At 33.9% G+C, this 13,312-nt stretch overlaps 1 protein-coding gene across 1 annotated transcript; it reads left to right on the top strand.

Annotated features, from left to right (window-relative positions):
• The first annotated feature begins 154 nt into the window (after positions 1 to 154).
• LOC140046884 (uncharacterized) lies at positions 155 to 1,792 on the top strand. The gene is made up of 2 exons (XM_072091630.1): positions 155 to 394; positions 1,539 to 1,792. The coding sequence occupies exons 1-2, from the start codon at positions 197 to 199 to the stop codon at positions 1,740 to 1,742; spliced, it is 402 nt and encodes a 133-aa protein (XP_071947731.1). The 5' UTR covers positions 155 to 196; the 3' UTR covers positions 1,743 to 1,792.
• The last annotated feature ends 11,520 nt before the right edge of the window (positions 1,793 to 13,312 follow it).

The raw sequence follows: 13,312 nt of genomic DNA, 5'->3' as shown, positions 1-13,312 counted from the left end.
GAAGAAGTTGTATCGTAATTTAGTACACAGCATATCGACAGAAGCAAGCAGTATCAAAGGGTTCGGAAAAACCAAAGATTTCTTCTGCAGGGTGTTCCTGGCGAAGGTTGATTCCATCACCGACAAGGCGGTTTCCAGACGCACAATTCTGATTAAAAATCCAATATCAGGAGCCGATGTCAGTACTAATGACAAGATGGTTAACTCCATTGGGAACAATATTGATGGTTTTAGTGATGCAGATGGCGAGGAGGAAGATGAGGGGGAAGGTCTGGAGACCATTAGAGAAGAATCGCATGCAGACGACCATGGGTCAGTTCCCGCTTCTTCAGCCCCACCTTCGATTCATTCTTCATATTATGCATCTGATCGTAATAAGGACACGAACATGCAGGTTAGTAGAGACTCTTTATTACAATTTCATTTGGACAATTTGACACAAGTAGGCCTGCCTACACAAGAGGGTAAATGACAAGCACAAGTAGGCCTGCCTACATAGGAGGGTAAATGACAAGCACAAGTAGGCCTGCCTACACAAGAGGGTAAATCCCCCTTTTCACTTTTTTTTTTCTTTTGTTTGTTTTTGTTGTTATTATAAATAACTTCTTATTAATACCTTATTGATTTTGTAGGGGTCTTGAAATAAAAGCCGTTATTATTTTAAGTTCCCTTTTCCATAACTTTTTGATAAAATTTGTGTAGGCCTACATATCCTTAGTTTTATGGAATAAATTTATTTCGATTGATAATATAAAACTATAACAAGTTGTTCAATGGTGGCCTATTTAAGGAAAACATCAAGATACGGTTCTACTTAATCAGTATTGAAAATAATGATATGTATTATATAATACGTCACCAAAATGTCCTCATTATTACAAAGGCAATCTCCTGGTATGTTTGCCAATAGCTTCAAAAGGAATACAATTTGAAACAATATTAAATATAGCATGCATGAGTGGGCCTACTAGAAACCAAAACCAAAAATCATTCTGGTGTTAAAATGTATTAATATTCCAAAAATAATTAGCTACAATTACTACGTAAGCTTGAAATAAACTGAAAGAGACATTGACCGTAAACTGACAGAATCATGCCGCAGGGCCACATGTCAAACCTTGAAGATGATGTCATCCGTGAAATTCATTCACTAATGTACCCAAGCATGGCTGCAGAAAAACACAAGAAAAGTCACCCACTTGTGTACAAAAATGCATTCTATATAGTGAGATTCTTTAACAATAAGACTACCAGTAGTTTACCAGAGAATGTATATCTTCACATATTTCAAAATAAAACATGATAAACGACTTGATGGTTTTAACATCTCGATGTAAATTGTGAACGTATCAGAGTCGGCCAATATTATGATTTTTTTAAATCAATTATTTCCTTAACCAAAGGTTAAGGTTTTACAATATCATTATCAAACGTCAAGTTTACTGTTTTTACCCAGACCTCAACAAAGGAGACCTATAGGTTAAGCAGATTATTTTATGGTAACGCAAAATAAACGAAATATCAAATATATTTTATAGAGTGTAACTACACTGATGGATAGTTTGATGGACGGCGGTGGTGCCGGTGGTGGTGATGATGATGCCTCCACTGTAGTAACAGCTTTTACTGTCGGTGATGGAGATGCTGACGTGGCAGCATTTGATGATGTTATTGACAAGAGGTCACTTCCTTCCGTCAGTCATGTCTCAGGCTCAACAACACAAGGTAAATTCAATGTTTAAAATTGGCGGTTAATGTATTCTGTTTGAACATATCTGACAAAAAACGATTACACTGGTTATTATTAAATTGTTGGACGATTCTATTTCATATGAGGGGTGCCATTGCTTTATGAGGGCATTTATACTTTTCACCAGGTATCAAAACTTATGCACTGACGAAAGTTACGATGTATAATTGTATATCTATTATTTCAACAGTACAACGTAGCGATCGAAGACTTGCAAAACGAATGTGCCACCCAGCACCGATTACATGTGTGTGTTGAACGTCTATGGAACAGCAGGACCTAAATGGCCAGGTGGCGGGTGGAGACTGGCACCATCCTATTATACAAATCATTTCCCTCGGTTTTTAAACGAACCAGGCCTAGAGAATATTAAGTGGCGGTACCTAAACGAAGGGTCACATACGTACATGTCAACAGCGACCAGTGGTAGAGAGGGGGAAGAATGTTATGAACAGTTCTTGAGGGCTTTGGAGAATAAAGAGATCCAAAAGCAGCTGTTTGGCGACTGCGAAGACTGGGAGATTACTACTTACTTCTCATCCAGAGCAATGACAACAGTTGCGCAGAACAAAAATGGAACAAAGAAAGCACTGATCAGGAAATCGATTATGGTGAGTTTTCATAGACAAAAACGACGATTCTATTTTTCCGAGTTAGTCATGCCTATTTTTGGGAACCACTGGGTATTTGTAGTTATCACCAGGTAAGTAACCACACAATACGCACTGTAGTAGAGCAGTTAACGCCATAAAAATAGCCAAGTTGTGCATTTTATTACCAAAGCATAAAACTTGGCACAAAGTTTCTTTGATGTATATAGATTCAAAATATCGGGGGTGCCAAGTGTTCAACGTCCGGTATGGCGGCCATCTTGATTTTAAAATAGCCACAATAAAAACAAAAATGTTCATATCTTGGCAACTATAAACAGTAGAAACTTGATTCTGGCGTTAAATTGTTCACAAACTACATATTTTTATTTGCTCTAATGAAACGTTTCGTCCAAAAATGACCGGAAATGACGTTTCTTCCAGTTTGACCTTTGACTTCTTATTTGTATATCTCAATAACTACTGATCATTTTCAATCGATTTTGGTGTCATTTTGTTCAGAATAATTCACATAAAATGACTGGAAATACAATTTATGACCTTTGACATATATAATTATGTGAACATACTGTATGTGGTTTACATTGGTATAAATGAACCTTTTTTTTTACCGAAATAAATGACACCTAATGCAAAAGTAACCAGGAATTATTATTCTGAATGTTTGACTTTTGATGTGATAGGATAGGCGTAAAGTATGACAGATCACTGAGAAACAGCAATAACTGAGCTCATCTATGTCGACTTGTTTGCAAAACTGTGATGTGTCAATCGTTAGATGCCATTTGGAAATATTTTTGATGTAAAGTAACATTCTTTGGTTGCATATGAGACAAGTTCGGGAACACCGTTTTTCAAAGTACTTACCACAAACTTATCCTGCATTTGTGCAGTAGACCGACTTTTATTAGTCAAAAACTGTTCGTTTTCGTTGCATCTAAAAAAATTTACTCAATTATTATGGTAATGTGCCTTTGCTGTAAAAACCTTTCATCTGAATCCTTTTCCTTGATTTTCTCTAGTCATTGATTTTACAGCAAAATCCAAACCAAATCAATTCGTAAAAGACATCTCAATAAGTAATTATTCGAGTAATCCTCAAATTAGTGACATGGACCTACAACTGTTCTGTACAAGACATTTTTAGGCATCACTTTGAAGGTTTTGGTCTCCTAATCATACAAGAAACAATGATTTAATCAATCAAAGTAGTGGGTCCACCCCATCCACAGACAAAGAAGGGATGTAAGACCATCCACAGATAAAGAAGGGGGTGTAAGACCATCCACAGACAAAGAAGGGGTCTAAGACCATCCACAGACAAAAAAGGAGATGTAAGACCATCCATAGACAAAAGAAGGGGGTATAAGACCATCCAAAGACAAAGAAAGGGGCGTAAGACCATCCACAGACAAAGAATGGGTATTGAGTGTGGCCGAGCGGTTTAGAGAGTGGAACCGTAATCCATAGCCATAGCATCGGCAAGGGTTCGAGGCTCACTCGCTCCATGGTTCTGGTGGTAGAACAAGTCTTCTCGGATAAGGACTATAAACCGTAGGTCCAGTGTACATCTGGCTCATGTGCACTTTAAAGAACCTAGTACATCTTTCGAGACGAGTAGGGGGTTACCCCGGTGTACTAGTTCATACACACACACTGTCGTGGACAGACGTAATGGCGCCGTAGTTGGCTGCCGATGACACGATGTGACCCTTAAGGAAGAAGAATGTTGTTGAAAAGATGTAAACAAAGTTCACAGCGCCTTTGATCTCTTGTTGCTGGAATTGGCGCTTTACAAATTCGTATTTCTATCTAAGACCATCCACAGACAAAGAAGGGGGTATAAGACCATCTACAGACAAAGAAGGGGGTATAAGACCATCTACAGACAAAGAATGGGGTGTAGGACTACCCACAGACAAAGAAGTGGGTATAAGACCATCCACAGACAAAGAAGGGGGTATAAGACCATATCCACAGACAAAGAAGGGGGTATAAGACCATATCCACAGACAAAGAAGGGGGTATAAGACCATCACAGGCAAAGAATGGGGTGTAGGACCATGCCCAGACAAAGAAGGGGGTGTAAGACCATCTACAGACAAAGAAGGGAGTGTAAGACCATACACAGACAAAGAAAGGGGTGTAAGACTATCCACAGACAAAGCAGAGGTGTAAGACCATCCACAGACAAAGAAGGAGGTATAAGACCATCCACAGACAAAGAAGGGGGTGTAAGACCATCCACAGACAAAGAAAGAGGTTTAAGACCATCCACAGACAAAGAAGGGGGTGTAAGACCATCCGCATACAAAGAAGAGGTGTAGCACTATCCACAGACAAAGAATCGGGTGTAAGGCCATCCACAGACAAAAAAGGGGGTATAAGACCATCTACAGACAAAGAAGGAGGTGCAGGACCATATTAACCGAGGAAGCATACAAAAAGAAGATGCAATAAAAGTAGGCCTAGCACTTGGAAAATAATAAATTGTAGAATAACTGTGGCTTGATTGTTGAAATATACAGGGCGCTCTGGTCAGGAAACCAAGGTGACAGGCCAAACTAAGCTCTGAGTAAAATAGTTATTTTTACACCATATTTCACTGTAAAACGAGGATTAAGTAAGTAATCCTGATTTACATAAGGATTCTGAACAAAAAGAAGTTTGTCGTTTGGTATATTACGATAATATACTCAAGTTTAACGTGTAAAATCCAACGTAGCTTAATGGCTACATATCAACCGAAATCTCCCGCCGCTTCTACAGAGTCAGCGGGAGCTACGAGCAACCGAGTAAACAAAGCCGGTATGCAAACAACGCAACAACAAGGTGGTGTGAAGCCGGTGTTTTTAAAAGCAGACCAAATTCCAACCGATAAATCGTTCTTTAGAGATGAAGATCTATGCATTACATTAACAAAAATTATACCCGCCGATCACATCGTAGGTGTTCAGAAAATCCGGAATCTCTGGAGAATCTATGTCAATGATAGGAAAGACAGAGTGCAACTAATAACGAACGGTATTAACATAAGAAATTGTAATGTCACAGTGTTCGACATTAATCCATATCTTGCATATAACAAAACGGACAGTACGAGAATCCTCATTAAAGATATTCCGTTGTCTGTAGCGGACTCCGAGATATCAAACCGGTTAAAAGCATTGGGTTGGTTGCAAACCAGTAAGTGATATAATGAGGCAAAAAATCAGAGTCAACGGACAACTGACAAGTTGGCTCAATGGTGATAGGGCTGTCTTTGTTGAAAAAATGTCATCCCCCATACCTAGGAAAATCGTTCTAAATGGTTTCAAAGCTCGTGTGTTTCACGAAGGACAAGAGATCAAATGTAACAAATGCTTGAAAAATGGACACGAAGCTTATCAATGTAAGGCTAATAGAGTATGCTTTAAATGTCACCAAGAAGGTCATACTATGAGCACTTGCAACAATGAAATAGGCCAACAGCAAATATCAGCCAACTCAATAGGATCAACAGGGGCATATATTAACCGTATGTGGGAATCATTTGTGCACACTCCAATACCAAAACAAATAACAGATAAAGACTTAAAGATAACAGATAAAGATAAATCACATGATAATGCAAACCCAAATTCAGACACAGAAGTAGATATTGATGAAGTGTTCAGCTCACAAGATACTGCAGATGACAGCAGCGGAAGTGAATCTGATGAAGAACAAGAACATGTAAAAGACAAAGATATAATAATTTTGGACAGTGAGGAAAAGACCATTAGTGAAGCAAGTGAAAGCAAAGAACAGAAGAAGGTAACAGATTTTTTTGTTTCTTCCACTCAAAACTCAAAAAGTAACAATGAAAGGAAAGGGGCTACCACTGATGAAAGTAGAACTGAAAAAGATTTAAAGGAAACATCACCAGAAAATCCACCACAGAAAACCAAAAAAAAAATCAACCTAAGGAAAAGGGTTACAAGGAAGTAAGTTGCAGAACTACTGTATCATACTGTGCAATGTGACTTCAAATGTTTATTATTACAATTTAGTTTTTTTATTTAAGATAAATTATAAAGTTTATAAAATGTTTTATATTTAATAATCATATGACACCAAACATACACCTTTTATCATTAAATGTTAGAGGATTTAGAGAAAAACAAAAACAAATTAGTATTTTTAAATGGGTCAAAGACAACAAAGCAGATATCATCTTCATTCAAGAATCACATTTGACAAATGATAAAACCCAGTCACTGAATGATATATGGCAAGGTGATTCCTACCACTGCTTTGGCTCATCACACAGTAGAGGAACATCCACATTTATTGCTAGTAAAATTCAACACAGGGTAACAAAAAAAATACAAAGATATTAATTCGAATGTGAGCAAGCAATAAAGAAAATGAAAAAAAATAAAGCTCCAGGCAGTGACGGTTTAACAGTTGAGTTTTATCAACTCTTCTGGTACCTTATCTGTGACATGGTTTGTGATGCACTAAATTATGGTTTTGCCACACAAGAAATGTCTGTGTCACAAAGAAGGGGAATAATCAACCTTATTTACAAAAAAGGTGATCACAAAGATTTAAATAACTGGCGCCCTATCACTTTACTCAATATTGACTACAAAATAGCTTCTTTTGTTCTTACAACAAGATTACATCGAGTTGCAAAGTATATAATAAACAATGACCAAAAAGGGTATGTAAAAGGTCGCTTTGGTGATGACAATATAAGACTAATAGAGGACATAATTACTTACATGGAAAATTAACAGCTTGAAGGTATACTTATAAGTTTAGATTTCCAAAAAGCATTTTACAGTGTCAATAGATCATTTTTAATAGAAGCCTTAAATAAATTCAATTTTGGTATTTCATTTGTGAACTGGGTAAAAGCACTGTATAACAATACAAATTGTATATTCACAAATAATGGTTGGCAATCAGAAAGTTTTGCAATGCACCAAGGTATTAGACAAGGATGTCCCTTGTCTGCTCTATTGTTTATTTTAGTAGCTGAAGTCCTAGCTACAAAAATAAGAGCATGTGATATGGTCAAAGGCCTGATTGTTCCTGCAGGCAATGGTATATTTAAAGATATTAAGATTGCACAGCTAGCAGATGACACTGTGCTTTTTCTAAAGGATATAAATAGTATAGATAACAGCATAAGTATTATTGAAAAGTTTGGAGAGGTTTCTGGATTAAAATTAAATAAGAATAAAACAAATGCTTTTTGGCTTGGCAGTTTAAGAGACTGCAAGGACACACATGGTAACATTTCTTGGACATCCACACCAATTCGGATATTAGGTATCTATGTTGGACATGATAAGGAATATTGTTATCAAAAGAACTGGAAAGAAAAAATAGACGCATTAGAAAATACCCTAAAAACATGGGAGAAAAGACACCTCACTTTTTTTGGAAGAATTACTATTGTAAAAACATTAGCGCTCTCAAAAATTATATACAATTCCTGCATTTTGCTAGTACCAGAAAAAGTAATAAAAGAGGTGGATAAATTAATTTTTAAATTCATTTGGGAAACCAGGGAAGAGTTAACTCTTCCCTGGGGAAACCAAGAAAGAGAAAATAAAAAGAAAAACCATGTGTGCCAATTACAGTCAAGGTGGTCTAAAAATGGTAGAATTCAGATCTCAGGTAATATCTTTCCAAGTTAAATGGTACAGGAGACTGTATGAAAACGATGATGCCAAATGGAAATATTTACCTACATTTTATATAGAAAAGATAGGCCCAAAATCATTAACCTCAAATTTATCAAAAGTTCCGTGTAATATATCCGTACCACCATTTTACCTCTCAGTTATTAAGTCTATAGCAGTAGCTAATGCTTGTAATAATAGATTAAATAAGGAACCAATAAGCTATGATGACATTATTAATCAATCATTATGGGGTAATGAGTTTATATGTATTAAAAAGAAGCCGTTATATAACTGTAACTGGATTAGTTCAGGGTTTTTAAAAATATATGATGTAATAAATAATAATGTGTTTAAGCCTGCGATAGAGATAAAAAGAAGGTTAAGATGTACACAAAATTGGATCAGTGAATATTCATGTATATTGAAAGCCATTCCAAAAGAATGGAAATGTATTTTAAAATCAACACATGACATTAATGTAAATGATATACCTATTACAAACAATAAGGTCTTAAATATGACGTCTAGACAATTATATAGATTCATAATAGATGCTCAATATATTACACCTACGGCACAGGTTAAGTGGGAATCCATATTTGGTAATATGCCATGGACAAAAATATGGGTTAAGAAAGTTTCTGGTCTTAAAGAAAAAAAACTGGCACATTTTAATTTTAAATTGTTGCACAGAATATTGCCAACAAATGAAAGATTACATAGGTGGAGACTTGTAAATTCCCCATGTTGTGACACATGCAATGTTATTGAGAATGATAAACATGTTAGTAGAGTGCATAACAGTAAAATGTTTATGGAGAGAGATAAACGAAATAATTAGAGTAGTAAGCATACATATTCCTGTTTTTTCTTTCAAAAGACTTTTATTTGAAACTGACAATAATTATGTAAATAAATTATACACTTTAGGAGCATTTTGTATTTATAAAGTAAAGATATTAAGTTTATTGGAAAAAAAAAAAAAATCAATCTCCTACAAATGTTTAAATCTGAAAAAAAGATAAGAAATATGTAAATCTGCAGGTATACTGTATATGCTCAACCAGATTAAGGAAGAAAATATGTAAAAGAGATACCATGAATGATGAATCTATTATGTTTTTTGTTTTTTTTGTTTTTGTTTTTGTTTTTGTTTTTTTTTTTTTTTTTTTTTTTTTCTTGCTACTATATTGTATGTTTTGTAAATATGTATACCTTGATGATTTGAAAACAAAAAGACAAAATGTGAAAAGCTTTTTATAGATTGATGATAAAAAAAAATGATGAAGGATAAGAAGGTTTAGGTTTAAGTGGTGAAGTGTTTTCATCAAAGCTTTCATATTATAGGTATATACCGTATCTATATATAAATTTACGTAAGGGCAAAATTCGGTAAATCGCGCCTTACTTCTAGAATTTTCACTCGATGGTATGTAAAGTTGGTTCGTACTTTCGGTACTTATTTTAACCGCCTGATGTAACCCTGTTTACTAATTAAATTGAGTTAGATAATTAGTTATTGACGATTAAAACGAATTTAGGTTCAAAGATTTGCCCCAAATAGGGGTGTTTTCCGATCGTGGTATACACTGTCTAATGGATGTCCATCTTGAAAAATACCCGCCAAAAAAATGCGAGGAGGCTTCGCATTTTTCTATCTCCTCCTACGATAATTGTTTTTAATAGCTGAAAACCGGTTGAACAGCTAGAGTACACCATCATAATGTTGAAGACAGGCCGATTTTCTTTAAAAAATACTATTTTGATAGATTTAATATACGATTATACAAATGTATTGATTTGCGATGAATGGAACATCCCAATCTCTCAGTCTGCCAGAGTTGGTTTAACACAAGTACTGTAGGTAAATTTATGAGCCCTTGGTTTAACACATACGGTAGGTAAATATATGGGCCCTTTGAGAATAAACTTGCAATACTTTGACAATACTGTAAATACCTATTAACTATTTTTCATTTGAATCGAACATTTCTTACTGTGAATGTTCGTACTGTTAGATGTAATATAAAAATATATACAAATAAACTTTATTACTGAGACTGTGGATAGGCTCTACTGTTAGATATACAAATAAACTTTATACTGACAGTTCCTTCTCAACGTTTGTATTAATTAATAATTACCAAAAATATAAACGTCGTAGTGGTGTATCGTGACATGTACTTTAATATTTCAATCGATTATGACAGTGACAATTTTAACAAAGTATTAAATCGCAAATGTTTTAGGCCTACTGTATTTAGAGGTATATTATTTATAGGCCTATAAAACATGAACAAAATATTTCGTTACTCAGTGGATAAAGAATATATTTAAAAATTGTTCCTCTTTGTACCTATCCGCTTTCCCATCCCTCAACCCTAATGTTACATAGCGAGGAGGCTTCGCATTTTCCTATCTCCTCCTACGATAATTGTTTTTAATAGCTGAAAACCGGTTGAACAGCTAGAGTACACCATCATAATGTTGAAGACAGGCCGATTTTCTTTAAAAAAATACTATTTTGATAGATTGCTAGAGTACACCATCATAATGTTGAAGACAGGCCGATTTTCTTTAAAAAATACTATTTTGATAGATTTAATATACGATTATACAAATGTATTGATTTGCGATGAATGGAACATCCAGTAGTTTGGTTTAACACAAGTACTGTAGGTAAATTTATGAGCCCTTGGTTTAACACATACGGTAGGTAAATATATGGGCCCTTTGAGAATAAACTTGCAATAGGTTCGGAAAATGTTAAAAACCAATTTCTATTATTTGAATCGGTAAACAGTTTCCATTTATTATACATTGATAATGAAACATGAAATATTCCTATTTATGTCCCTCGAGGTTCATTACAATTTATATTTAGTAGTCCCACGGACTTCATCTTAGCCACTCCCCCGAGTGCTAATGCCAAATTTATGATACCCTACTTTCTATGTAGTTACAGTTAGTTCTTGACGATAATAATAATACAACGAATTTAGGTTACACCCTTCGGCCGCGAAAACGTTTCTGTACAAATATGATACCGATTGGCTTTATTTCATTCAACAGCGACCATAATCTCGGCAATTACAGGATAGATAAACTATTTTATTATTGATGTGCTTATAAATTAAGACTCATGTAAACAGCTTGATTACATCATTTTACAGACAAACGAAACTTTTTTAAACCTACTGTTTCAATAACTGAGTATAATACTGTATACGTTTTCATAAGTAAGTGCATATACATTTTCGTGTTTTCATTGACGAGATTGTAATAGTAACTTCAGTAACTATTACAGTACTTATTTATTATACGACACAAGACAATTGTATCTGACAGGTACGTACATTATTCTAAAAAATAAGTCTAGATAGATCCCTTAGGCGTCATAAATCACAGGCCAACAAATCAGTACTCATGACAGAAATTCGACCCAGTTTGGTTCACACAAATGTTTACAGGAAGTTCAACACCACAACCGATGATTTGCCCTAAATATTTAGGTAGACTACAGTTTAATTTTTCACTGAATAGGAGCTTGAATTTCCGATTTCCATTTCGCAGAATGTCTAGGTCTATTTATTTAGTTTGGTTCTTATAATATATAAATACAATCAACTTTATTACTGCGGTTCCATCACCACCACCACGTGCTGCCGCCCAATTCCCGTACATACATTTCCATTTCTCCCTAATTTCTTTAATCCACATAAATTAATTGTCCTTTATGGAATCCAGTATTGGTTTTGTTGTCTCTATTTCTGAATACCCCAATTAGGGGGACACTTCCGTTTTTGTTTAGTGTCCCAAAAAAGTCCCCGTCCGTGGATTCTACTGTATTCGAGAACCATCTGTGAGCACCCCTAGATGGTACGCGAGCGAAGCGAGCGTGCCATCTAGTATATGTAATTTGCACATTCTTACTGCATGTGGAATTTTGAAATGATAAAATGGTTAAAAAGAAAAAAAAAATTCTAATTTTTTTAATGGATCATTAAACACAAATGTTGTTAAATGATAATGTATGTATGAAAAAATAATGGAATAAATAATAAGTAAAAAAAAAATAATTGAATGAACCCACATAGGAAAAAAAAAGTTAAATGAAACTTTGATGGGTTATACTGTAGATGCAAAAAAGGATAATCTGTTGGAAATAAATTTTGTAAACATTTAAAGATCAAAAAAAAAATCAATGTTAAAGGATGAGGAAAATATAATGTTAACAGTAAAAAGTTTGTAAGTAATTAGTATAACAGAGAATAAGCATTGTTTAAATGAAAATATGTTTGCATAGATAAATCCAAAGAAAAATAAAATGGGACAAACCCATGGGATGGATTTATTAAACATAAACGTATTATAATTGTATGAAATAAATATGCATGTAGATGAAAAAAAAAAAACAAAACAACTATGTAAGAAAAAAATAAGCTTTGTTAATGAAAATGTGTTATAGATAATATGTATAAAAAGAGGAAACCATGTAATCAATGTGGTTAAATGATAATGTATGTATAAACAAAATAATATATGGAAATAGTTTTTTTTTTTTTTTTTTTTTTTTTTTTTTTTTAAAGAAAATAAGAAAAAAAAAAAAAGTGGAACGAATCCACATAAGAGAAGAATGTAAAAAAGTTAAATGAAAATTTAAGAAGTTATAGATGCAAAAAAAGATCTGCTGGAAATAAAAGTTTTGTAAACATTAAAGAACAAAAATATTAATATTAAGGTTAAAGAATGAGAACAATATTATGTTAACAGTAAATATATAGTAAGTAATGAGTATAACAGAGAATATGCATTGTTAAATGAAAATGTGGTAGATGAAAAAATCAAAAACAACTATGTAAGAAAAAAATAAGCTTGTTAATGAAAATGTGTTACAGATAATATGTTTAAAAAGAGGAAGCTATGTAATCAATGTGATAATATGTAAACAAATGAATAAAACTCTTTAAATAAGTATATGTATACAGATGATTAAACAAACATTGTAAATATAATGATATGTATTAGTGTATAGTGAAAAATATATGTAAAGAGAACAGTGGTATGGAAATAAAAGTGGGATGAACCCACATAAGATAAAAAAAAAATATAAAGGGTTCATTGTAAGGTCATTAATAATAAAACACGATCATCATACTATTCATTTGACATTCAAATACAGTCTATCTCGAAAAGAAACTTATACTATCACCCTTTCGAGGTTTTACGGTATTCCATAACATATATGTTATTTCCTCTGTTAAACTATTAAAACTTTTAGCCAATCAAAA

This window comes from Antedon mediterranea, chromosome 1 (genome assembly GCF_964355755.1).
Source record: "Antedon mediterranea chromosome 1, ecAntMedi1.1, whole genome shotgun sequence".
Classification (NCBI taxonomy): domain Eukaryota; kingdom Metazoa; phylum Echinodermata; class Crinoidea; order Comatulida; family Antedonidae; genus Antedon; species Antedon mediterranea.
The sequence above is the reverse complement of the archived record's forward strand: the minus strand, read 5'-3'. Positions and strand labels throughout refer to the sequence as shown.

Bases quoted from the DNA above. Each gene is read 5' to 3' on its own strand.
- LOC140046884 (XM_072091630.1), top strand. From the start codon at position 197: ATGGTTAACTCCATTGGGAACAATATTGATGGTTTTAGTGATGCAGAT. The intron at 395-1,538 runs GTTAGTAGAGAC...TATATTTTATAG, and splicing joins ATAAGGACACGAACATGCAG to AGTGTAACTACACTGATGGA.